This window comes from Accipiter gentilis, chromosome 26 (assembly GCF_929443795.1).
Source record: "Accipiter gentilis chromosome 26, bAccGen1.1, whole genome shotgun sequence".
NCBI classification, from domain to species: Eukaryota; Metazoa; Chordata; class Aves; order Accipitriformes; family Accipitridae; genus Astur; species Astur gentilis.
In genome coordinates this window covers 12,921,465-12,948,133 of record NC_064905.1, presented here as the reverse complement: position 1 = coordinate 12,948,133, position 26,669 = coordinate 12,921,465, and the positions used below count along the sequence as shown (strand labels likewise).

Below are 26,669 nucleotides of genomic sequence, written 5' to 3'. Positions count from 1 at the left end.
GCACCCCAGGGGCCAGGACACCAGCTGGTTCCTCATTCCAGCTCCGGGATGTGACTCCCAGCCCCTCGCCAGGAGATGCCTTTGCTTAACGACTCTGTTGTGGGACCGGGAGCTGCTGTTGTCTTTTCTCCTCAAAACAAAGGCTACAGGATTTTATCTCCAGAGAGAATCTGGCTTTTGTGAGATGCAGAAAACCTTTGCCCCCGGGCAGGGAAGGATGAGGTTGGGGAGGCTGAAAAGGCACCAGGCTCCTGCCTCCCCCACCTGGCACTGCCCCTTTGCCTGCTCCTGCCTGCCATACCCCATGTTCTACACGCTGCTTGCAGTGCCCTTGTCCCATGCCTGTGCTCCATGTGCACCACCGCTGCCCAGGGAGCAAAGGGGAGGGAAGGGCCCCCATGGGCCAGCGGACAGGGAAGGGGGGGTCCCATGGGCACCCACACGTGGGGCCACCCCATGCTGCTTCCTGGGCACAGGCTGAGGCAGGGGCCTGTCCTCTCCCGTGGAGGGATCTGAACACCGGCAGTTTCTGCATCCCTGGACACTCCACACATAGATGTATGCACACACATAGATGCAGGCACGCGCCCAACACCCCCAGCCCCTCCATGCCTGCACCCCCCCCCCCATTCTTGCACAAGCCCCTGCACACACCCCCTCCCGTGCACGCACACACCCCCTCCCGTGCACATACACACACGTGCCCATGTATGCACACTTGCACTACGCTGCGTGCACACACACCCCCCCCCCCACCCCTCCGTGCCCGCACAGACCTCAGGCGCACCCCCCCCATGCACAGAAACACTCCCCCACCCTATGCATGCACAACCCCCCCAGCCATGCACACACGCTACATCCCGCGCACAACCCCCAGGCACGCACAATACCCCCCCACGCACATCCCTTCCACGCACACACATCCCCATGCACATGTACACCCCGTCCCCTCCATCCCCGTTGACACCCCCCCCCTCCGTGTACACCCCCCCCCTTCCATGCACACCTCCCTTCATGCACACGCACACACACGCACGCCCCGGTTCTCTCCCTCCAACGGGCAGACCCGAGCCGCCAGCCCCAGCGCTGGCTGTGCTCCAAGCTGGGGGTCCCAGCGAGGGCGGGGAGGGGGGGGAGCTCCCCCGCTGCGGCCCCCTCTCCAGCCCGCAGCCCCCTGCGCTCGCTCGCCCGGCCGTGGCCGGCGGCGAGGGAAGTCGGGCTGCGAGCCCCATCTCCTGGCCAGCGGGAGCAGCTCTGCACAGGGCGTGCAGAAATGGGACCGGAGGGGCGACCCCCCCCCCCCCCCCCCCGCGGTGCACACCCACGCCTTTTCGGCTGGTGAGTGTGGCCTTCGCGGCAGGCCAGCCCTGGGACTGTGTTGGAGGGGTGACAAACTCGGCTAGGAAAAATGGTCTGCGGCGTGGGGAGGGATCCTGGCTCTGCTCTCCATTCCATCATCCTCGCAGATGGATGGGGCTGGGACTGGGGCAGGGCAGGAGGGGTTGGGCTGCAGAGCTGCACCGTGTCTCCGTGTGGATCTTCCTGGTACCTGCTGAGGGTGACAGGGACCAGCGCGGGACGGGCATACCATGGGCACAGGAGCCTGGTGAACCTGGGTCTACCTTGGATGGATGGAGCAAAGCCCAGTGAGGGCTCAGCCTCCCTGCCCAGGGCTGGGGCCCTGTACACCCCCTCAGCTGGGGATGGGGGAGCAGCATGTCTGCCTGAGGGCTGAGGGAGCAGGGAAGTCCCTGAGAGCGGCTGCAGCACCCAGCTGGGCACCCTGGACCCTGGTCCCTCAAGGACTGTCCCCATGCTGCACATGGCTGCTGGGGTGACAAGTCTCCAGTTGGCCACAGCCAAGTGACAGCTCTTCCATGCAGAGCACAGGAGCTCAGCAGAGATGGCTCCTGTCCCCAGCAGCTTGTGGCTGCGCTCCTGCCCCCCACCCACTGCCCTTGTGTGTCCCGAGGTTGCTCCTGCCCTGCCTGTCCTTGGGGCTGCGCCCCAAGGTTTCAGGGGGGCCGCGGGAGTGGCAGGGCAGGAGGGCTGCGGGGTGGGGGACCTGGGAGACAGGGCTCACCCCGGCACAGGGAGCAGACCCCCGCGCCGGGCACACCATCGCAGCGAGGAAAACCCCAGGGCTGCCTCTGCAGGCAGATGCGGGCAGCCCTGCCTGCCTGCATGCACTGAGCCGCGGGCACGGTGCTGCCGGTGCTGCCGACACAGAGCCGGGCTGAGCCCCGCCGGCTGCCCGGGCTCTCTACTGCTCCATCCCCAGCGGTTTCAAGCCCCGCAAGCCGCTTCCCGGGGGAAAGGGGCCCCCGGCAAACCCTCCGGGCAGGATGCTCTCCTCTCCTCTCCTCCTCTGCTTCCTTCCTCTCCCCCGGCCGGGCCAGCCCTCCCCCTGCCCACCGCAGCTCCTTAACCCTTTCGCCCACGCTGCCGGCCATGCGCCAGCCCCACGGCCACGGCTCCCAGCCGCCCACCCCGGCCCTTTGTGCAGGGCCCCGGTGCTGCTCCCCCCGCCCTCCGCCCTCCCCCCCCCCACCTCCGCCGTCCTCCCGCGTCCCCGTCGTGCCTAAGTGCCTGCCGGGGCTTGGACGGCCGCGGCCGGGGGCCACTCGCAGCGAGCCCAGCCTGCCCACAGCTCCCTCCACACCGAGGTCTGGAGCTCCCCGCCGGCCGGCCGTGACCCTCCCCGCTTCCCCCATCTCCCCCGGGGAGAGCGAGCGGGGCCCCCCCGACGCGGGGCCGCGCTCCCTTCTGTATCGCTGCGGCGGCGGGGAGCGGCCATGGCGGGAGCCGGGACTGCGCATCGGCGGGGACCGTGCATCGGGCGACGGGGAGCGGGGGGACGGGGCTGCTCCCATGGCGGGGGGGGGGGACGGGGACGGGGACGTGACCGTGCCGGGCTGTGCGGGAGGGTTGGAGGGAACCGGGGCCTCACGATGGATCCCGCAGTGCCGTGCGGCTCCGCGCCCACCGGCCTGACCGGCTCCGGAGGCCCCAGCATGCTCCGGGAAGCCAGGCTGGGCCGGGGGGCGAGCCTGGCCACGGGGTAGGGAGTGGGGGGGGGGGGTTCGCAGGCGAAGCCCGGCAGCGGGTAGGCCTGCCCAGGAGGCTGCCGGCCGGCCGGCCGCCCGCCGGAGCCCGCAGACAAAGCCCAGCGCGGCGGCGGCAGGGCCGGCCCGTGCTGCCTGCTGCGCCGTGCATCCGGGCGGGAGCGCGGCGGTGGCCCGGGTGCCATTTGCCTGCTCCTACCGCCGGAAGAGAGGGGCCGGGGAAGGGCCCTTCCTGCGGGCGGTGGCTGCGGTGCGGGGAGAGGTGACACAGCAGACGGGGAGTGCATCTGAGGGCATCCCGCCGCCCCTGCCCTGCTCCTCCCCACAGCAGTAACCGCAGGGCTGCGGGGAGCGGGGCCGGGATCACCGCGGGGCCCCAGCGGGACACCCGCTGGCAGGGGATGTGCCCGGGGGGGGGGGGGGAGGCGAGGCGGGCGGCAGTGGGATGCAGACATGCCTGGGGGTGTCCCGAACCACCTGGGCACCATTGCCCAAGTGGTACAAGCCCCTGCCCACCAGTGTCCCGTGGGGCTATGCTGGGCTACATGCCCGCAAGCAGGAGGGCTCAGCCCGCGGGTGGCACGACAAGGGGCCAGCGCCCAGGCTGGGACTTTCGGCAGCCCTGCCTCTCCCTGCCCAGCCAGCGTAAGGGGGCAAATCCGCAGAACGAGGGCAGCTGGCGACAGTCGGGGGCCAGACTGGGCACAGTTCTAAACCTCCTTCCGGGCCAGCCCTCGCTCGCTGGGTCTTGGGTGCCACGCTATGGGGAGACATGGGGCCCTCCCGCCCTGTGCAGGGCCCTGCCTGTCCCCAGGGGATTATAAATAAACCATTAGCTTTATTTTGGGAACGTGGCGGAAACGTGCGTGGCAGGTTGCTCCAAAGAGAAAGGAGGAAAGAAAGTTGGCTGCCCGGACCCCGCCTGGGTGTGCCAGGGTGCGGCTGCTGCAGCTGGAGTCGATCCCTGGGAGACGGGCTGTGCCGCAGGTATTATCCTGTTTGGGGGTAAACAGAAAGACCCCAGCCACGCCGGGTGCTGCCCCATCTCTGCGCGGACAGGGAGGGTGGTGTGGATGCTAGGCCTCGTCACTGAGTTTGTGCAGCACCGGCCACAGCGTGGTCCCAGCTCCCACGTGGGCACCGGGTGAGATGACCTGTGGTGATGGGTTGGGTGCTACCGGCCAAGACCCAGGCTGGGACTTCGGAGGTATAACCGTGTCACAAGCAAAACCTCCAACCGTGGCTCTTCCTGCCAAGTCTACCCACCTTCCATGGGTGTGCTGGAGCGGCGTGAGACTGAACGTGGCAGCCTCTCCGTGGTGGCAGCACACCAGTGTGGGGACGACAGGTTGGGGACCTTGGTGTGGCCCCTCTGGAGCAGGTGCTGGGGAGGAACAGTTGCCCCATCGCCAGCTGCAGACAGGGCAGGAGGGAGCGCCAGGGCAGGGCCAAAGAGGCAGCGGGTGAAGCTGGGAGCCCTCAGCGGAGCTGCCAAAGCACACAGGCAGGGAGAAGGCAGGGCGCAGGGCTGACCACAGGTGGGATCCCACCACCCCACTGAGGTGCCATCCCGCAGCCGCTCCAGGACGGTGTTTTCAGTGGGGGAAGGCTGCGCCCCGGTGGGGTGGCAAGGGCCTGGCAGCGGGCGCTGCTGCCTGCCTGAGTGTGCAGAGAGGCTGCTCCGAGGCCCCTGCCCGGCGGGAGGGGAGCGCGGCGCCAGCGCGGCCGGGGGGCTCCCGCACGGCCGGGCCGGACCGGGTCGGGCCGGGGGGGGGGGGGGAACAAAGGGCAGCGGCGGCGGGCGGGGGGAGCGGGTCCGCCCCGGGCAGCGCCGCGGCCGAGCCCCGCGGCGGCACCCAGCTCCCCGCCCGGCACCCCGGGGGGGCGGCCGGGCCCTGCCCCCCCGCGCGGCCCGGGCAGCGCCGCCCCGGTGCCACATCCCTGCGCTGCCCCGGCCGCTGCCCCCCGCCCGGCCGCCCCCGCCCCGTGCCTGCCCAGCCGTGCCGGTGCGGCGGCGGCGTGGCGCGGCGCCCGGACCCGCGCGGCTGGCGGCGGAGACCCCGGCCCCCATCTGGAGGTAGCGACGGAGCCGCCGCCCGCCGCGGGGCCGCCGGCCGGCCGCGGGGGGTGGCGGGGGGGTGGCGGGGCGCCGATGGCGGCCCGGCCCGGCCCGGCGGAGCGGGCGGGCGCGGGGCCGGCTGCGCGCCGCTCGGCGGCGGGAGGGCGGGCGGGAGCGCGGCGCTCGCTGTCCGGGAGCGGCGGAGCCCGGCGAGGACAGCCAGGCCGCGGGCACCCGGGCGCCGCTCCCCGGCGGGCGAGGCTCGGCGAGGCTCGGCACGGCACGGCGGGCCCCGCGGAGGGCGACGGCCCGGCCCGCCGGTGCGCGGGAGGGCGGCGGGGGAGGTGTGGGGGGGAGCGCGGCCGGGGCGCCGGGCCCGGCCCGCGGGGCGCGGCGGACAATGGCAGGGGGTAACCCGAGCCCGGCGGGGGCGGGCGGCGGCCCGCGACCCCCGCCCCGCTGGCCGCCGGCTGGGACCGGGGCCGGGGCCGGGACCGGGGCCGAGGCCCAGGCGGGGCGAGCGGCCCGCGCCGCCGGGCAGGAGCCGCCGCCCGCCGGGTGCCCCGCCGGGGCGCAGGGCCCAACCGACTCCATTTTGTTGGCGCCCGCTCCGGCGCCGCTCGCAGGCCCGCGGCCTGCCCGCCGGCCCCGCGGCCGACGAGGCGGGGGTGGGGGTCGGCGGCGGGCCGGGGCGCCGGGTCTCGCAGGTGAGGCGCGGCCGGGCCGCCCCGTCCCGTCCCGCCCCGTCCCGGCGGGGCCACCCGGTGTGTCCCCCCCCCAGGCCCAGCAGCCGCCGCCGCCTAAGATGGAGGTGGGGGCGGCGGGCGCGGGGCCGGGCGGGCCGGGCCGCCATGTGCTCGGGGGCCAGGCCAGGCCGGGCCGGGCCGGTCGGGCCGGGGCGCAGGCGGGGAGCGGGGCCGCGGCGGGGCAGGCCGGGCCGCGGGGCGGCGGGGCAGGCCGGGGGGGGGCAGCACTGAGCGCCCCCTCCCCTCCCCCACCGCCCCCCCCCCCGTCCGGGCGAGCGGTGCGCGGGGGGGGGGGGGCGGGGGGGGCCCGCCGACGGGTGGGGGGGTGAGGGGGGGCCGCGCGGGCGCGCGCTGATTGGCCGCCGCCGAACCCCAAGAGCGGGCGCGGGGGGCGCGCGCGCAGGCGAGGGGCGCGCGCCGGCGGGATGGCGGCGGCGGCGGGCGCGCGCATGCGGGGGAGGGAGGAGGGAGGCGGCGGAGGAGCGCTGGCGGGGCCTGGCCGGGCCGGGTCGGCGCGTCTCCTTATCGGCCCGCACCGGGGGCAGGCGGCGAGCCGGCCGCGGCGGCCGCAGGTGAGCGGCGCCCCGCGGGGCGGCGGTGGCGGCGGTGGTGCCCGGCGTAGTCGGGCGGCCCGAGGCCGTCGCGGCCGGGCCGCGCGCCGGGCCGTGGCCTGGGCCTAGCGCGGCGGCGACGGCGGCGGCGACGGCCCGCGCGGGGCCGGCGGAGCGGAGCGGGCCCCCGGGCGCGGCTGCCATTTTGCGGCGGCGGCCGGTCTGACCCCATTGTGCTGTGCCCGCAGGTGGATGCCCGCGGCCCGGCATGGAGCAGGCCTGCGAAGTGAGCCGCCGCAGCTGCCTCGTCCCCTTCGGCACGTCGCTGGCGGCCGCCGAGGCCAAGGGCGGCCCCTTCGGCGAGGGCCGCGGCCCCGAGCCGCCCGCCATGCAGCTGGCCGCCGCCAAGCCCGTCTACGGCCAGGACCCCTCGTCCTGCTACATCCCGCTGCGCCGGCTGCAGGACCTGGCCTCCATGATCAACGCCGAGTACCTCGGCGGCGCCGCCGACGGCGCTGAGGCCCTGGCCGACCCCGGCTCGCCGCCCCCCCGCCTCCCCGCGGCGCAGGGCCCGGCGGCCGGCGCCGACGGACCCGGCCCGGCGGCCGACGCGCCCCGCGGGGCCCTGGCCTTCCCCCTGTTCCTGCGGGACGGCGGGGAGGAGGAGGCGGCGGCGGAGGAGGAGGAGGAGGAGGAGGGCGCCGAGACGCCGGAGGAGGAGGAGGACGACGACGAGGAGGAGGAGGCGGCGGCGGCGGCGAACGGGGAGGAGGAGGCGGCCGAGCCCGGCTCGCGGAGCCGCGGCCGCCCCGGACCGCAGCAGGGCCCCGCCAGCCCGCCGCCGCCCCGCTTGCAGCCGGCTGAGCCGGTGCCGACGACGGTGCCGGACGGCGGCCCCGGGGAGAAGCCGGAGCCTTCCGCCACCGCCGCGGCGGCGGCCCTGCAGCTCGTAAGCACCGGCGGGGCGGGGAAGGGGGGGGGGAGGGAGGGAGGGAGGGCGCCGGGCGGCGGTGGAGGGGGGGAGGCCGCTGTCGCTGCCATTTTGCGGCGGAGGCCGGCGAGGCGCGGTGCGGTGGGGCCGGGCCGGGCGCCCTCGCAGCCGGCACCCTCGAGGGCGGGCAGCCATCTTGCCGAGGGGACCCTGCCGAGGCGCGGGGGGAGGCTGCCGGCCTCGGGGGTGCGCTGCGGCCGCCCCGGGCCCGCGGTCGGGAGCGGCTCGGGACTGCCGTACCGGGGGTCGCCGGCCAGCGCGGGCTGTCACCGGGCTCTGCAGCGCACCTGTGCCCCGGCGCGGACAGCCGCGCTCCCCCCGCGTCCTCTTTTCCCTTCAGGAGTGAGAGGCACCATCCCTCTGCCCGAGAACAGCGAGAGCCGCAAAGTTCCTTGGAGTTTTTTTTCCCTCGTTGCAAGCTTTTTTTTTTTTATTTTTGGCGGGGGGGGTGTGCACTGGGCAGGAGGAGAGCTTTTCCCTCTCCTGCCTGCTCCAGCTTTAGCGCTGTCAGATGGCTCTCTTTGTCTGGCCTGGCTTGAGGTACCCAAGCCGTGAGACTTTGGCGATGGCCGGGGAAGGCCTATGTCATGGCCTGACAGACCTCACAGGCAGGAAACCTTGCCTGTTATTAGGTTGACTTTTTTGTTGTTGTTGTTTCTGATTTCTCTCTACACTTACAAATTCCTTTAGCTTGTTTTCTGATATGCTTAATAGGAAGCAAAACTGATCGAACTTCTAGAGTTCTGAAAGGAGTTAGGTGCCTTCAACTTTTTTGTATAATGTGCTTTTGAATGCAAGTATAATTTTTGTATGGTTTTCAGCGTGGCTTTTTATTTGCAGATATGTATGTATATTTCCTGCAGTTCTTCAGTAATTTTTTTGTGTATTTCTTAAATCTGTTTTGGAAACTTAAGGTTCCTTGCCAGAGGATACTCTGGGTTTTAAGTATTACTTGATGCAGGGTGTGAAAATTAACTCATGTGACAGCACTGATTCTGAAACCATCTTGCTCTCTTTAATTTCAGTAGAGCCACTGATGGTGGACAGATGCTACTGGTGCATGCAGCACTTGGGGGAGAAATACTTGCCATCACTTCTGTCCATTTGGGAACATACAGTGTTGCTGCTGTGTGCTCTGGGAGGTGGGGGAGCACTTCTCACAGAGTGCCCATGGAAGGGGCAATTTCAGGAAGATGCTGACAGCAGCTTAGTTTGTGGCGTGGTTAGGTTCAGCTCTGGCTCTGGGTTGTGGATCCTCTTGAGCGTTCCTTGGGAAGAATCCGTTTCCTTGTGGAGACTCAGTCTTTAGTCTTTGGGGGTAAGAGGCTGCTGTCAGTCTGAGGTTTGTGCATATACTTAGCTTTGTTTTGCAGAGCAAAGCAGGGATCTCTGGGCAGACATGTGCTTAGTGATGCGGTTGTGGGAGGGTCTCACTTTGTAAACAGAAGCTAGCAGAGGTACTTTCACAACGCTTGCCTCTGCTATCAGTGGCTTTACAGCGTGCTCCACAGAACTGCAGCTTGTATGGTGACAAAACTGTCTTAGTGATCGAGGCTGCTATTTGAATATGCAACAAGGGGTTGACTTTTCAGTAAAACTGTCTTCCTGTCTGCTGTAGTACAATGTTAGCCTTGCTGAATTTTTCTGGTGACTTAAAAGCATAACTGCGTTCAGAAAAAAAAAAAATAAAGAAAAGCACTTTTTTGGGCGGCCTGGGATCTTTCTCTCCTTGAGTCTTGCATTCTTCCTTTAGTATGTAAGTGTGAGTTGTCTGAGCGGTCCTTCATTTTAGCCCTGCTACTTGTGGGATGGGAAGAGATAGGGATTTTTCTCTCTGCCAGGTTACTAGTGAGACAGTTAAAATCTTTTAATTGTTGAACATGACACAGTAGCTAGAAATAACCAGGCTTGCTCCTCACATCATTTATTCACGTAGGCATTTAATTCCGGTCTCATTTGTACCTGGATAACTGGAATAAACTTTTTTTGAGAGCCTGTTAAAACAAAAAAACACACCAAAACAACAACTGTAAACCTCCGGGAGTTCTCCACTGCTATTTTTAGGGTGGCTTGTCATAGCTGGGCTACTCTTTCAGATAATCAGCTTTACCCAGCCTGATGATGGGGGCTCCTCCACCTTACAGTCAGACTTTTTCAGAGCTTTTATTCTTGAAGCTCATGGCTTTGAGTATGCCCACTGCTGCTCAGGCTTCCTGTTTCACCAAGAGGAAAGCGTGCATGTGTCTTGGACCTCTGTGTCTGCCCCTTGCAAGTTTCGAATTATTCACTAGATAATTGAAAAGGCCGATTTCCAAAATGTCAAGAGTGCTTCCAGCAGAAGGGCCAGCATTTGGTTTAGTTGTTAGTGGGATGCAAAGTACAGCATTTAAGTAATGCCTCTGGGTAGGAGGGGTGGCAGCGGGTATTGTTTTGCATGGGGATTTGTTAATAGCCCTGGCATCCGTTGCACTGGAACATTGCCCCAAACGGGAGAGGTTGCTCAGGTAGCATTCAGTTGTAAAGAAGGATGTGCATATTCTGAAGTGAAGTTATTTTGAGTGTCAGGTTAATCTTAGTTAAGGTTGACTGAAGCTCTCCATGCTCCCAGCAGCTACTGCCAGGTTTTGTGTTGGAAAAGAAAGAAATTATAGCAGTGGGTCTTGGGTGTTGTTTCTGCTCCAGGAGTGATGATACAGTGGCTGCTGGTAGCTTACTTCCTTGTGCACATGGCGTTAATGTTGGGTTATTGCCATTTAAATTGAAAGGAATGGTCGTTTTTTAATTTCTCTGTTTGTTCTTTACCATCCTGACATGAGCTTGTCTTTAGTGCTTTCCTGACCTTTGCAAGTTGTAGAGGACAGCGTTTTGTGGAGTTGGAGGGAGAACTGGGCCCAGGCTCCCGTGCTGGGGAGGGCATGTGCAGCCATGTGAGGTCTGAGCACTGTAGGTCTTGCTTGAACTCGGTTGCTGAGGAATTGGAGCAGGTGGGCTCATTTCTGACAGAACTCTTGTGCAGAAGTTTTGCTATTTTGCATAACTTTAGGTGCTGTATTACTTGGCTTTCACTTTGCCAGTTTGTTGGGTTTTAATTGCTACCCACAAAGTGTGTTAGAGTCATTTGGTTTGCAGAGTTGAGCACTTGGAAGCAGGGAGTTCTTGGATTCAAGTACGTCTGTGCCACTCTTGGTGCCTGTAGGTCATGCAGCTTGTGGTCCCAGGTTATGCAGTCACAAGCTGTTTTTTCCATGGGACCCTGATGGCTTCAGGCTGCAGGATGTGCTCGTGTGAGGCACTTGCTCAGTGTTGCTTTTCGTTCTTCTACTATTTCCTTGTTGTCCAGCTCCACGCTATAGGAGTGTGATGTTCGCGTAATAGCATTGAGGAAATGAGGTGTACAGGGAAATCCAGAGCCAGATCTTTCATTGCTAAGGATGGGTGCTTCCAGTGGCTGGATGTAAGGAATGAGTAGAGCATGTGTGTTAGGGCTCCTCAAAGGTTTTTGCTTTACCAGAACCTTACTGTATGCAATGTGTTGAAAGGAATTGAAGGCCAGCAAAGTCCTCTCTTTAAGCCTAGAATTAGTCTGTGATGAACTTCAGAGTTCTGTTGCAACCTGCAGCTGTGAGAGAGTACTCTGTGTTTGTACACATGAAGTGTTTGTTTCCCTATGTGAGAGTTACTTTGGTTCTTCGTTTACTAACTGACATGTCTAGTGCCATTTCTTTCTTTGCTAAAAATAAAAGAGGAACCAATGCCACGTGATACTTGCTACTCCTGTAAACGTTTCTGAGAGAATCTTCTACTACAGACTGTTGATTTGGGGTGTAACTAACTACTGGTAACATTATATCCCTGAGATACAATAGGCATGGCACTGGTTTGTTTGAGCAGGGACCATAAATTTCCTTGGTCATTTGACATCTTCCTGGTGGGGAGATGAATTCCATTTGGCTGTCTGTGCTTCCTGCAGGCATGATCTCCCTCTACATGCACCTGGTGAGAACAGGCTCTCGGTCTACTACTGTCCCTGTGCGTCTGATCTTGCACACACCCCTCTTTGCCACTGAGATTTACACTGTTTTGAAAACCTTATTCCTTCTCCGAAAGGAGCATGTAGCTGGATCTTACCTGGCTGTGCAGTCTGCTGGTGTCGACTGGGCCCCTGTACTGAAGTGCATTCGTGCCTCAAGCAGATCTGAACTTGCCCACAAAGGACTTCAGCCGTGGTGGGCATCCAGAATAATGGATATTTCCATGGTTAGGGCACTGTCCTGGGCTGTGTTACTGCTCAAACATAAATTTTTGAGGTCCTTAATGACTTCGGTGCTTTCATGATGTGATGGTGCTGCATTGCCTATTCGTTGTCGTGATGGTGGTGTAAGTGGGTGGATGTTAAGATGCTGCCACAGCAGGACAGTGTACTTGCTTTGAGTGACAGCAGTTTTTTGAACAGTCTGTGGGATCTAGAGCTCTCCTGCACAGCAGATTGGATCTTGGAAGTGTTTATTCTAGCATTTGGCTGTGATTGCTCTTACTCTCCTTGTTTCATTTGTATTTGTTCTCTAATCTCATATTGCTGATTAGGTGCGAAATATCTGTTGGTGTATGTGATGTTACAGAAAATAACAGTTTCTCTAGTAAATATGGATGTTCTGGCTACCTGTTGCGTGGTGTGAAATTTGAATGATCGATGCTGTTGCAGTTCATATGGGGCCATGCAGCTCTCTGATGCTGAACATGTCTCTGTGTAAATAGCAAAACCAGAGGTATTTTCTTGCAGATCAGACAGTCTTGAAGGTGAGGTTTTGCTGGATATAATGGCAGAAACCTCTACCTTGTTTCTGCTTTCTACATTTAAAGCTTGGGTAAGAGAGACTTTGTTCAAGCAATGTCCTCGTAAACATATTGTCCACAGTCATAAATACTTCCAGTCTGTAGTGAAGATTGTTGCCAGAGGAGTGTAGACTTCACTCAGCTATTCAGCAGCAAAGTTCTGCTCTGTACAGTGTGGCATACTTAGTACATTGCCTTTTACAGGAAAAAATGGCCAACAGTAGTGACAAAATCGGCTTTTCCAGGTGCTTTTTTAGGATGCATGCTGCCTCTGAAGGCCTGCAACCTCTGCTAACCATCTATGTATTTACTTGCTGGTGATTTCTTTTGGAAGAGTACATCTCCCAGAACTTGAACCTTTTTTCCTAATAATTCCTACTTTGTTGAGGGTGCAATGATTCTAGTTCTGCTGTTACTGCTTCCTCTAAGCCCTTGCTAAAATCATGGTAGTGGCTTGGTTTGATGCTGTAGCAGTAGTGTTTGACTTCAGGGCAACATGTTGCATGAAGTTATGGATATGTTGATTGCCTCTTGCAGTATAGCAGCTTCTCGTTGCACCTCATTGCACCCTGTTCCCAGAAGTGGGGTTAAACTGTGTGATGTGTAATAATTACTAGTTTGATTTTTTTAATTTCCCCATGTTAACTGAACAAATCTGTAGCTCACTGAAGAAGTGTCAACTGTGAGTATGATTAACAAGCTACTTGATCCCCAAGAGAAAAAAGTGGTGTTTTCTGAGTTATAATTGAGAAAGTATTTCTTAAAAAGACATTCTTAATTCAAAAATCAGTATTATGGGTGATGATCAACTTTCAATCTAGTTGCTTAGAATATACTTCTGTTTTTCTTGTCTGTGACTGACAGCTGCTTGTATATACTAATTTTGATTTGTTTTTTTCAGTTATTTGCTCTGGCATTTAGAAAAGCACAGGGAATAGAAACACCTGAAGAAAGAAACTCAATCCTAGCAGCAGGGGGGGCTTGTCCTGGGAGTTTAAAAAATTAATAAAATCAAGTTAATACCATCTTTAATACCAGAAAAATATGACCTATGTTTTGTTCCGTCTGCACGGAGCCATCTGTGCTGTGCAATGCAGTCTTCGCTCAGTAAAATGGGAGTTAAATCCTTTATGGTGGTTAAGGCATTGCCAGGATTTCCAAGTTAATGGGTGGAAAAGATCTGCAAGAGAGTCTGCTTTGAATTAGAGCAGCAGTTTTCAACCTCTATTGATTTGCGGACCCCTAAACACTTCCCAGGTGCAGACTCTTGTCTAGTGAATTTAGACCTATCAACAATAGCATTGCTTGCTTTCATATAATTTCATGGCATCAGAGTATTTTTCTGCAGCAGTGAGTTTGCAGACTGCTGAGTTACAGAACAGGTTGCAAATGTTAATTGCAGTGTCTGACCTGTGTGAATTTTGTGTTGACTCAAATTCTGACCTGTGTGAATTTTGTGTGGAGTCAAATGTAATGTTGCTTTTATGCTGTAGGTTGCTGCTGGAGCAGGCAGGGGTGGCATCCCCTGCCTGGCTTGCTGCTGTTGTGTGTTGCAAGAATGCTTGGTAAAAGTTGCAGTTTATTTGCTGAAATAGTTACTGGAAGTTTAAATGTTACTTTCAGGTGCATTGGCCTGAGTGTGGTGTTATGGGTTAAGGTCAAGCAGGTGTTGGAAACTGCAAGGTGTGGTGACATCAAAGGGCTTTTTGGTGTGCTGTGGGACAGGACTGTGACTGGTCACTGGCATTGCTGTGCCACCGCTCTGTGGGGAGGGCTGCAAAGAACAATTAATGGTTTAGCCTGCGCAGAGGTCAGTCAGGTGCAGGTAGTGTGTCCTGTGCGTTTTAGGTTTGGAGATGCTCAAGCGTAGTCCTTGCAGTTGTGCCTGGGGATTATAGGGGCCTCCTTGCTAAGTTCGCAAGGTTTGCTGGTGCTGCAGGAACAGGGTGCCAGTGGGACTGTTACTGAGGACACATGCAGGGCATAGGTGTGTGTTTGGGCTCCTCGGGAACATGTCACACTTCTCCCAGCAGGTAGCTGCCACAAGGGAGCTGAACGGTAGCACGAGGGAGTTCAGCATGCCTGCAGAGTTGTGGTGCTATGCAGAGGCAGACTGGAGGGTGGAGAGTTGGGTGTCCCACTGGTTCACTCCTGGGTAGGAGCATGGGCATTGCTTTGGCTGACCTGAGCAGGTGCTCCTGACTCCAGTGCTCAGGAGAGGGGAAGATGCTGCTGTATGTTGGAGGCAGAGGCTGACACCCCAGCAGGTGCCAGCTGAAGTTCTCTGCTCTTTTTAAATTAGAAATCTGGTTTCGGTGTGTGGCTACTCACAGTAGCTTTGCAGCAGTGATTAAATGTGCAGCAGAGATAAAGATGGACTTGGTGTGCATCCATCTCTCGTGTGTCCAAAAGCATTGATGAAGCCAGGAGGAATTTCAGCGGTGTGCTTTGCCTCTATTGAAGGATGGAAAAGCACTCGTTAAAGTTGACATGCTGACTTTCTGTAGTTACCGTTAAGATTGCATCAAGATCTGTCTCACCCAGGTCTTTGGAAGAATGGCAGAAATAAATTGAGAGAAAAGTCCTTGAGTATCATCTCTCTTTCTCAGCACTTGTGTGGGCAGGCTGGCCCCAGCCTGGGACCTTCACTTCTGTCTTTAGCACAGCCTGAGCAGCAGGCTTGTACTAAGTTGACCCACTCAGCTTGTTGCCTGGCTTGATTGTAGCCTTCGCAGTGATGGAGCTGCACAACCCACAAGCAAATGGCTTGTCCGGCAGCTAGCAGCATCTGCCTGCTGTCTCTTTGGGGCTGAGTTGCTGCTGTGGCTCTGTGCGAAGTGGCAAGTCTGCAGGTGGAAGAGGCACCACTTGTGATGTGCATGGTGTCAGGGAAGGGATTGTTTTGGGGGTGCTGTCAGTGGCTGAACCACAGGGAAAGGGCAGCATGTCTCCAGTCCTGGAGGCTTCCCCATGTCCCTCTCCATTCTCTTCTTCATGGGGTGCAGGTGGGTGGAGTGCTGGGGTAGGGAGCATCAGGTAGGGTTGCAAGCAAAGCTTTGTGTGAGTTCTTGATAGGGAACTCATGTGGGTTACATACGGTATTGGACAGCTGCGAATGCTGCTGGAGGTGGCACATACACACTGCTCTGGTCTTTAGAAAAAGAACAGTTTTATAGGTAATAAAACAGCAATGTAACTTGTATTAACTTTCAGAGGCTCATCAGAACTAATGCACCGGGGACTCATTTTTAATTTTCAGACATGCAGAATTTGACTTTTGTGTGTGAGAAATGAGCAGTGTTGAGTTGGATAGAGCAGTCCAACACAGTGTTGCATACTAGTCAAAGGATGGGGTGCCTTTTGGTTTGGAATTTTTTAGGAAAAAGTGAACAGATAATTCCTTGCACAGTAGTATCTCGGCACACTGGAAATCTCCAGCTTCTTTTTTCAGCTTTTGTAGGGCTTCTGGTGCTGAGTGCGCAGCAAGGCTCTCGCCCTGAGCCCTGCATGAAGCTTCCATGTTCCTCTTGTTTTGGAGGAGTGTATTAATGAGTTTCCCTCCTGCTGTTGGTGGAAAGATAGAAACCTGCCTGTTGCCTGATGTGAGAAGGGCGAGGAGCAGGGTGGTTATCTCCCTTTTAAAATAGTTCCTCTGCTTGACCTGATGTTACTTAGCTGTTTGGCTTTCCCAAGCACCTGTTCAGACTTCTTACTATTCTGGCTAATGTGGTGACTGCCCACAGATTTCTGAACAGCAGCAGTGAAACAAGTTGGATTCCTCTTAATTTTAGTTGGCTGTCCTTTCACAGTATGTGTGTGAGTATGTTTAGGAAGCTGGTGGATTCACAACATAAAGGTTAGGAAGCCTCCTTGAAGGATAAGTTTGCAGGACCCGATGATTGAAGCATGAACCTTCCTCAGGGCATGGCTCTAAGTGTGGATATCAGGAAATAAACAAACACAAGATAAGTTTATTGCACTGCTAGTGTTCAAAAAAATCTGTTTTCATTTTTAGTAGGGATTCAGCAAAAGCAGTTGAAATCTTAAATGCAAATTAAAACTTAGTTTTATCTGAACAAAACATTTATTTTTTTGTTTTGGAAAAATGGTTCAATTGGGCAGGGGGGATTTGCATGCTGAATACCACCTCGTTTTGAGGAGGTTATAGTCTTGGGTAAGTGGCATCTTTGCGTTTAGACTAAGTGGGATTGTACCTTCTTCTGTGGGTGAATCATAATTTCTGTGGAAGATTAAATTTGCAAGCCACAGTTAAATGTTTGTTGCTTTTAAAGAAGCCCATGGAATTAAAACAACAACAACCAAACCAGAACAACCAACAAGCAGGTGTTAGTAGTTAAACATTTAATTCAACCCAAACACACAATTTTTAGCTGTTAAGGTTCTGATACGGTATTTACTCTTTGATCTGCAGGTACATGTTGTTCTCTAGTACTGCTTCATTCTGGTTACAACTTAAGCTGTAATGGATACAGTTTACGTATATAAATTAGAATAGCCAAGTTTCATTTTGCGCAGTTTGAGTCTGCTTTTCATTTCATGGATTTAGAAACTTCCATTTCTGAAAACGAACATTGTATTTATCAGACATCTTGCTTGTGAACAATTTGTTTGATAATATGTAGAGGAGTGCAGAAGTAAGGGTGAAAAGGGGGCAGATCTGATGACCTGGATTTCAGTTTGGGTTTTGGGTTTTTTTTGGTGCTAGTTCTCTGGCGTAAGAAGATACTTGTTGATACTTGTTTGTGAGACTTAGCAAAGTTCTGGTAATGCCTGTGTTTCCGCTCTTGCTTGAAACAATTAGTGCTGATTAAAAGAGCCAAATTTAAAGAGAGCTTGGTTTATCATTTAAAATATATGCAAATAAGCAAGCATGAGAGTTATTCCTCTGTTTCAGGCATCTGGCAGTGGTTTGAAATCTTCCCGTATGTTTGTGGATTTCCCTCCACTGGGGATCTGGATGAGGTCGTACCCCTTCTTTCTCACTTCTCCTCCTGCCTTCAAATCTTGCTGTCAGGTGCATTTGTGGTTATTAGGATGCTGAAGTACCAAAGCTTGCTATCACACTGCTGTTCAATCCATAAGGAAAGCTATCTCCATTAAGAAAGTGAAACAGGGATGCTCTTAACCAGTTATCTTGGTGTCTGAGGCTTGGTGTTGTCACATCAGTATGTTCTTTATCTAAAATCCATACAGTTACAATACCTGAATTTGATAGAAATGGTTCAGGATATATGAATTAGCAAATGTAGTGCAATCAGCTTGCTCTATTTTAACCTTTCATGATATTTCATACGTACGTGGCACCCTTTGCATTTGTAGGCTGCCACAGCCTGGACAAGGGTACTAAAAACTAGCCAAAGACAACAAATACCCACAAGCAGGTAGATAACAGAAGTTTGGCTTGTATCATAATCTCTGCTGTATTTTTTGCTAGTGGATATTTAATTAGTGAGTATTTAACACTTCTGTGTGATAATGGTCCCAGATAAGAAGTAGTATACTTTTTCAGACATGAATGTAGGTCAGATGCCTGTTTGCTTTTCGCTGCAGTGCTGAAGCTGAAGGAACACTGGAGTGGTGGGGGGACAAAGAGCATGTTCCCTGGTCCCCAGCAGTGCAGGCTGGCTGTGGGTTTCCAGCAGGCTTCTCCGACTTCTGTGTTTGACTTGAAGCTTGCCATAAAGTTAGTTAAGTGCCAGTGTGATTATTATTCTGGTGAAGGTGGTGATGGTTTCAGCAGATACGCCATGCAGGTGTTGTGGTTTGGGTGGTTTTTTTTACATACTTACTCCAGTTGGGTTTACCCCTTTCCTTGTGCAGGGATTTATTCCTGTAAGTTTTCTCACAGCAGAGCACAGAGGGCTGCTGCTCTGCCTGCATGAGTGCAGGTTCAGCATCGCAGCCTCTTTCTGTAAAGGCTTAAAGCTCCTATGCTTGGTAATGCTACTTTGTACGGAGGAAGCTTTGATTGATGACCTCTTTTTGCTTGGCTTCAAATACTTCTTAAGCTATGAAGTAGATATAATTTAATTTTCTTTCCATTTCATGTTTTTTCAACTGATTTGGTTTTGATTTCAGAAAAGCTTCTTTAAAACAAGAATCTTTGCTAATGAGAATTTATTTTTTGGCTTTCATCACAAGCAGTTATTAATTTCAGTTCTTGACTTTGCTTCAGTGTTGCTCTTGCTCTCATCTCCTTTTTGTCTTCCATGCACCATTCACAAGCAAAGATAATTTCCTAGTTCCTGTTGTCTTTCCTTCTATCTGTATTTGTTCATTTCTCAGTGGATGAGTGTTGGAGCTGAGTGAAATAATGAACAGTGGATCTTCTTTCCACCCTCCCATCCTTGAGAGCAGGATGGTGGTAGGACTGGTACTTTTAACCACCTTTGACTGTCGGCAGCAGTAACTGTATGCAAGTTGCAGCCATCACTGCTTTGTTGCTATGACCAGAGTTAAAGGATCTGGATCACCCTGTGATAGGAGCTGTATGGGCTCGGGACAGAAGGATAAGCCTGAGCTCAGCGTGCTGAGGTTGCAGCTGCTCTGCTTTGTCTTAAACTGTAAGTTAACTCAGTGAGGTTGAACTTTAGCTGGAGGGAAGCACCATCTCGTGAAAACTTTTGGGATAGCTTTAGCAATGCCCTTCCAGACTAGTTCTGGGAGTGCTTCTAATAGAGAGAATATGCCCCAGTTGCTGCCCCTCCTTTGCAAGGGCAGAGGGTGAATAACCTGTTGTGTGATGGTGAAATGGCAGGAGTTGGGAGTGTCATGGTGTCATGTTCTAGGCATGGCACACCTGTGACACCAACTGTGTGGTTGGTTGTCTAAGTAGATACTACTTTAAGAAGATTGTTTGGCCCGGCCTAATCCAGGTGCCTTCAAATGTCATCTGCCCCTCAAGTTTGCTTTGTTCATTTGTTTTGGGGTTTTTTGGTTTTAGGTTTGGTTTGTTTGTTGTTTTTTTTCTTTTTCCTGGTGCGAAGAGCTGTTGATCTTCAGCCAGTTCAGCCATATCTGGGAGGGGGTTGATGGCTCATAGGGATTAGGTGAATTCATTGTCATGTCGTCCTGTTCAGGAAAAAAAAAAAAAGATCATTTAACTTCAAGGAAAAAAAGGTGGTATTGGGGAAGACAGCGGACTGACCCTCACCAGGCTTCCAGTTCTCATTAATAAGAAGTAGGTATTGGGAACAGCTTGTTTGCAATCCTGGGGGTAGATGGGCTGCAGAAGCACAAGAGTTGCTGTCCCAGCAATGAGAAGGTTTGAAGAGAGCACTGGAGGCTTATGGGGCAGAGTTGTTGCTGCCTTATGCCCCTGGCACTGATGTATGTGCTGGCTCGTGTGTGGGGTGTGACTTATCTGGCAGCTACTAGTGTGGTGAGATCTGCTCACGAGATATCCCATGCTCCTGCTGCAGGGCCCTGGGCAGGTATCTGCTGCATGCTCAGCGGAAAAGACTCTTAGTGTCATTGTTTATATTGTATTGTTTAATTATCATTTGGATGTGTCTGCCTCTTAATTTTCTTCCTTGGCTTTGATTCTATCCACTTTGTGCCTGAAACAGGCTTGGCTGGATCTTCCTCCATTATTCTTGGGGGTCAGTGGCTTCCTTCTTGCTTTTCTCCATCCTTCTTGCACACAATCTCTTTTGCTGCCCCAGCCTTTCTCCAAAAGCATGTTCTGTCCCTTGCTTCATTGAATAATGTCGTGTTTATAATTAAGTCAGGAATAAACGATAATAGGGCTATTTTTGCCAAGCATTTCCATGATGGCTTTCCAAAGCAGCTCTGAATTTGAAGTGTGCAGGGCTACGATGGCTGCAGCTTGGTGCTTGGACTCTTTTGGTACATGGTACTGAAAGTGTTGGCCTGCAACAATATATATGTCTGCCCCTTTGCATGCAGTTTGGTTTTACTGTGGCTCTGCCAAGATAGTCGCATCCCCAGTCACACTGTTGGGGCATATGGGGTGTCTGCAGCCAACCACGCTGTGCTGGAGGTGAGGGTACTGCTCTAGTTGTTATACAGAGATGACCAGTGCTGCAAGAAAGGTGCACCCTGTGGCTATCAGCATATGTGTGTGTTTGTGGACTTGTGCTTTGTGTCACTTCTTCCAGCAAGATTAATGGATTGAACAGCAGCTTCAAGTGATGTAGCCAGGAGTGGTTACTGGATGAGCATTATTTCTGTTGCTTTTCAATGATGTGGTTGTTTTAAAAGGAAGAAGATTGGTGAGAGACAGTCAAGGACCGACCATATGCATACAATAATAAATTCACTTAGAAACGTAAGCTTTCTTTGCTTGATTGATGATCTTAAAGGTCTTTTCCAACCTAAATGATTCTATGATTCTACATGTTTCATATTTGCCTTATGGTGAGAATTTCAGGAGGGTAGAGATACTGCTGTAGTTGTCTTGTCTGTGAGAAAGCCTGCTTTCTCATGAAGTACTGAAAGCCGGTGCTCAGCTTCACTTAGTGAATTGCAAGGACTGGTGTGTTTGGCATAGTACAAATTCAGGAGGCAATTTCCAAGGTAGAAGTGTTTAATCCTTCTGCTGAACCTTGGCTTGTGACCCCTTCCTCAGTGATCAGTGGTCGTTTGAGGTCTTGCGTTGATGGAGAGGATTTGATTAAAAACATCCACAAATACGTTTTTGTTCTTTCAAAAAATAGCACAGAGTGATCTGAAATGCTGTGTATCCTCTAGAGTTTAGGCTATCGCTTGTCCCATCTGAACAGCAAATTAATGCCAAACAGTTGATAACAGAGCAGACAGTGCTGACTCCTTTTAGGAGAACCTCTAACAATACACAAACCGTGATGTTGCTCACTGATGGAGCAAGGCACTGTCCTTCCCTTCCTCACTAAACCTCTTGCGTGCTTTGAATTTCATCAGTGTATCTCCACTGGAGTTACAACATGGTACCTAACTGATATGCAGTGGCTCACAAGTTTTGTTATTTAAACGCTTGAGCATTTCCATGCTCTGTAGGTAAACATGCAGTACTGTGACCATGTGTAGGGATTACATCTGAAGTGCATTGTGTTTAAAAAAACCTTGAGCTTTCCCTAGCTCACAGAAAAGTCATCATTACTGCAGGGCTCAATTTGTGGCCATTGGGATATATTAGCAGTTTGATCTTGGCATAGTAAACATCAGTTGTCATAGGAATGAAATTTTTTGTATTCTGACCCAAGAAATACGTGCCTTGGGGGCTGTAATTCTAGCATCACACAGCAGAATTTAAAGAGACTCACTGTACCTGGAAATGAAAATAACTGCTGCTTTCACTCCTCTGCTAGTTTTTTTTAATGTTATGAATTTTAGAACTCCTTAGCAGAATTTTTTTTTTCTGTGGAAATGTAAAGGCAACTCTGGCCTAATGCTAGGATTTAGGGAGAGTAGAGAGGAAAATAGTGCAAGACGGTGACTTGCTGCAGTGCATCCTATTGCAAAGGCTCTTACTCAGAATATCGGAACATGGTGCTTCCCAATCTGCCTCTTCGACCTGCTAGTGGGGCCTTTGTGGTGGGTGATGATGAGGCCAACATCTGACTGCTAGTGCCAGGGAAGGGAGAGAGAGCAAACTGGGGAGGAATGAGAATAGCTGTGGACTGCTCAGAAAGAGAGATAACTGTTCAGGCATTGTCTGAATCGTTTTCTTGAAAGCCACGTTTTCATCAGGCACCTGTGTGGGGCATTAGAGGATGACAAAGAGTTGATTTAAATGCAGACTTGCCTCTAGGCAGGGGTTGTGGGTGTCCCTCAGGTGGATCAGTGTGAATGGCTTTGGCAAATCTCCAGCATAGTTTTACTGCTCCATCCAGCTGACTGTGCTCAGATTACAGTTGTCAGTAAGATGCACATACATTGTGTGTGTACTGTGCACTGCATTTGAGATAATCAGTTATGAGATACATGTGCCCCTTAAAGCCTACAGTTGAAAAATGTGTAAAAAAAAAAAAATTGAGGCAAAAGTCACATTTATAAGAAGAACACAACCTGGGAACAGACAAAAAAAGGGGGGTTTTGCATCTGAAAGCACATCTGCATTTTAAAAGCACCAGCAAAGGCAGCACCTTTGGTTCCTGTGCTCACGGATGGATATTTTTGTTCCAGAAAGCCTGTGTCTTTAGTACGGTGGAGGCACGGAGGCTGCAGTGCAGTGGCAGAGTGAGAGTCTGCAGCCCCCTGTCCTGTGTTCCTTGTTCCTGAGCTCCTGCTCAGCGATAAGTTACTGCATGGCTTTTGATGACTGAGAAGAATTTCAGCAATGTAGTCTGTAACGTCATTAACTGCTTTTTTTCATGTAACAGAGGAGTTTATCCTTTTGTATTTTCTTTAACCACGTGAAGAAAACCCATAAAACTCAACCTGAAGTGGAATATACCTTTTATTAGAGAGGTCTGTTGCATTTTAGTTGGTAGGATGTTGAACTGTGAAATTGCAGGGGACATACCTTGGGAAGGGTGGTGGGCAGGATGGAGAAGTGAAGTAAGAAGGTGCGTGTTTGTGCTATGACAGCTTTAATGAAGAGCATATTGCTGATGCTTATCAGCAAGAATAATACCTGCAGCTCTTCAAGCTCTTAAAATGCTGAACCCACCTGGGATGTGTCGTGGGCTGGTGCCAGTAAACAGGCAGGATACTTCACATGTGGGCACAGGGAGTCCTGTATCCTGTGAAAACCTATTGTACCCTGCCTTGGCTCAATTAATCACAACACCAGTAAGCTCCTGAATCCTCTTGGCAGAGGTCCTGCTGGTAGTGCAGCATCCAGCCAGAGAGTGTGCGTACTTAGCAAACAGCATAGGATCTGCTCTCCACTCTTCGATAGTGAGACAGAAATGGCATTAAGCAGTGTTAGGTTTTTCTGTGTTGAAAGATTTTTGACATTCTCGTGATTTCTGCGCAGCTGTAGGAAACTGAGTGGGTTCAGGTGACTGCTTCTACAGAGTTGATGCTTGTGAGCAGGTTTTGGAGACAGGTGAAGCCCATGTGTCCATCTCCTGGAGGGGGGACGACTGCCATTGTGCTCCTTTTCTCCTGCTCTGTAGTTTTGGGCAGAGCAATGGCAGTTCTGCTCGTATAAACTAAAAATTAGGACATAAGTTTTTTCTCTGATTGTACCTGCCTTTGGTTTCAAATACTTTATGTTGAAGCTTTTTCCTGAGCACATCTGAGAAGCAGGGAAATTACAAGCTTGTACATACCAACTTTTTTTTTTTTCTGTCAATTGATAAACACTTAAATTTGCTGTTCTCATCACCTTCTTCCAGTCAGGAATATTTCATTGTCTCTTACTACTACTTTTTCTGTACACTGCAACCTTTGAAATGAACAAATTGGTGTTAGTGAAGCAATGGGGGCTAGCAGTGACTCCAAATATTTATCTGCTCAGATGTGTGAAGTTTGAGTGCAGTCATTTACCAGAGGTCATGTTCCTTACTAAAAAATAACAAAAAAACCTCTCAAACCCTAGTTTATTGTTTTGTTCTTTCAGAAGGATGGGGAGAACTATCCTGTTCTTTGAAGGTGTAGGAGCCACTAAGTAAAATCAGGACTTGCTTTTTAATGTAAATGTCTCTGGTGGCCAGATGTAACACAGGGGGGAGGCAAATCTCTTTAAAAGCATCTGGAGCTTTAGTGATTTCTTGTGTTCTGGTTTTTCCCCAAAGATCCGAGCCAAGAAGAAACCTACTCCAGTGAAGTATGAAGTTGGGGATCTTGTTTGGGCCAAGTTCAACAGACGCCCATGGTGGCCATGCACAATTTGTCATGACCCAGTGCTGGACTGTCACTCAAAAATGAAAGGTACTGTATCTGTTCAGACCATGAAGTGGAGGCGTTGTGTATGGCAAGGTGCTGCAGTTTTTAATTAATTTAAAAAACATTCCTGGCCCTTGAAAGGTGTGAAGAAATAGACTCTGCTGTGGAAGACCTGGATCTATAAAGTAGACCTAGATCAAGGAGGTGACAGTATGAAGATGGGACTGAGGCTGATGGAAGTGACACAGGTAGTTTTTTGGACATGTAGGCGTTCCTTCTCAAGAGTATAGGAAGGATGAGTAGCTGGGCTGAGCTCAGGGCAGTGCAGAAGAACAAGCAACCTCTCAAAAAGGGATGCAGAGAAAGAGCAGAGAAAAAGGAGGCAGATCAGAGAGATAAGGACAGAGTTGTGCAACGGGTGGGCAAGTAGAGCTGGGGAAGCCTGGAGTGTGTGAAGATATGGACAGTCAGCCAGGCTTGGAGAATGGGAGGCTGGCGAGGCTGAGAAGCGGGGTGTGGGGTAGCGCAGTGTAGCTGCTGAATGCCTGAAGGTGTGATGGGAATGTGTGTGAGGAAGTGAAATTTTTTTGGTCTTGTTTGGCACAAGGAAGCAAGGGGCTGTTTATGGGGAAATACTAGAAAAATCTGGAGATGGAGCCACATAATGTGAAAGTTTAGGGCATATTGTGTCAGAGAGACTAAGAGGCAGCTGAGTGTGAGGGGAAGAGATGGGGGAAATGAGAGCTGTGCGTGTATGAGCACAGGGAGAGCCGTGAAGGAAGAGAGTCTTACAAGCTCAACGCAGAGAAGTGTAGGTGAGTGATGGAGAGAACAGAGGGGAAGTGATTGTTTGGTTTTCTTTTAGGATCATACTAGCTGCCATAGGGAGACTGCCACAAATGAAAAGGCTTATTTATTTCTTCTTGGTATCCCTTTCTGATTCTTTTTGTTCTGTGGGCAACTGAAACCTCTTGAACTGGTGCTGTCTGCCGCTGACAGCTCTGTAGACTGGTGAGATTTACCACTCACCAATGTATTTCTCTCGTTTTTGTGGCCCTTGCCAGCCTAAGAACGAAGTGCTGAGAGTGGGTAGACGTTTTTGGAGTGGCCATCAGCTGAGAGCCCTCTGCTCTTTCTCTAGAGACATGAAGTAGCTTTTCCTACATTGTGCTCACATCATCCCCAAGTCTGGTTGCTGTAGTCTTCCTTGCTATTTGTCTGCCTTCCCCTTCATCCTTTGGGAGGCATTCATCCTCATTCTAGATAATACTGAATGTGCTGTTTTAAATAGTCCCTTTTGAGCTCTCAAATTCCTGTTGAAGATTTTGCTGGAAGATATGCTAGACATATATTCTCCCCCTTGCATCCTTCCCAATGAAGTGTTGGACAGGATTTAATGTATATAGCTGTCCAGTAATTCCCCCTCAGCCTGTGTATAAGGATTTCTAAGAAAGGAATTCTGCAGGGAGGAAACACGCTATTAACAAATTCCAGCAAGGTCTGATCTCCAGCTACACGATAGACTCTCCCATCATGTTTTATCCGTGTTCAAACCAATAGAGCTCTGGGGAAAATTGCATTTTCCAGTTGTGGCTGTATGTAATCTGCTCGTCTCCCCTCCCTGGTGCTGAGGTGACAGAGCTGGGTGCATCTGAACTCTGGTGCTTTTGGGCAGGGGGAGCTGCTGGGGCTCTGTGTGCACCATAGGAAGCACAGTCCTCCTGCCTTGGCTCTCCTGTTGCCAAGGGAACAAGCCCTTCAAAATAAGGCAGGTTGCTTCAAACTCATCACTTGTGCAAAAACCTCTTCTTGTCTTAGGTTTAAGGCATGGTGTTTTGTTTAAAGCAGTTTGCCTTTTCTCAGCAAGCTCTTGACTTGAAGATTTTTGGAGCTGGAAGATTGAGGATCAGTGGCTCGAGTCCCAGTACTGTCAATGGGATGGGTGAAGTCCATCATCTTTACCCTTGGTTTGGTGTTGCCCTGGTCTTTATTTGTCATCCTCTCAGTGGTCTTGGTCAGAATCTCAGTGTCAGCATTGCTAAAGGCCAGGCTGCTGCACTGTGCTGGCACTCCTGGAAGAGGCAGCACAAACCAAATGGGCTGCGAAGTCTAGGCTATGTGTTGAGAGAGTGAAGGTGTTCCCAAGAGAACGTGAAGCACACATTGCAGCAAAGTGCAGGGAGAAGTTTATATCCCTTGCTCAAGCTTTGTTTGCTCTGTTCTAATGCTTGTAACCTGTACTTTTTCACCAGCACACCCAGTACTGGTTCAGTTCTTAATTGTACCATGTCTGTTCAGTGTTCTCGCACAGAAAGCACCTTTGAAAAATCTTTGATTGTGCCTTTATGATTGAGTTTCTTCTCTTGCTCTGCACCTTCGTGCCTGAAGTACGGAGATACTCATTGCAGCTTATGTTTTGTCATGTTGCACCTAGTCCTTGTAGAGTGTTTGTGCATGTGTGTACTTACTTAAATACTGCTGTTAATGTTTTATGTTCTAAAAAAGAGTTTGTTTTGTAACAAAGCATTGAGCAAGATGGGATATATCATGGTGGGGGGAGGTTCAATCCGTATGAGTAAATCCTATCCAGAAGGATGTCATTTCTGGGTGTTGCCAGCACGCTGTTGC

General features: G+C 53.1%; 1 protein-coding gene across 2 annotated transcripts in view; it reads left to right on the top strand.

Moving 5' to 3' along the window:
* The first annotated feature begins 6,336 nt into the window (after positions 1-6,336).
* NSD1 (nuclear receptor binding SET domain protein 1) overlaps positions 6,337-26,669 on the top strand; it is a 66,636-nt gene continuing 46,303 nt past the window's right edge. For both annotated transcript variants that reach the window (XM_049829101.1, XM_049829100.1), the window contains exons 1-3: positions 6,337-6,442; positions 6,670-7,370; positions 23,951-24,086. In XM_049829101.1, the coding sequence (XP_049685058.1) occupies positions 6,690-7,370; positions 23,951-24,086 (817 nt within the window). In that variant the 5' untranslated portion in view covers positions 6,337-6,442; positions 6,670-6,689. The remainder of the gene's footprint in view (positions 6,443-6,669; positions 7,371-23,950; positions 24,087-26,669) is intronic.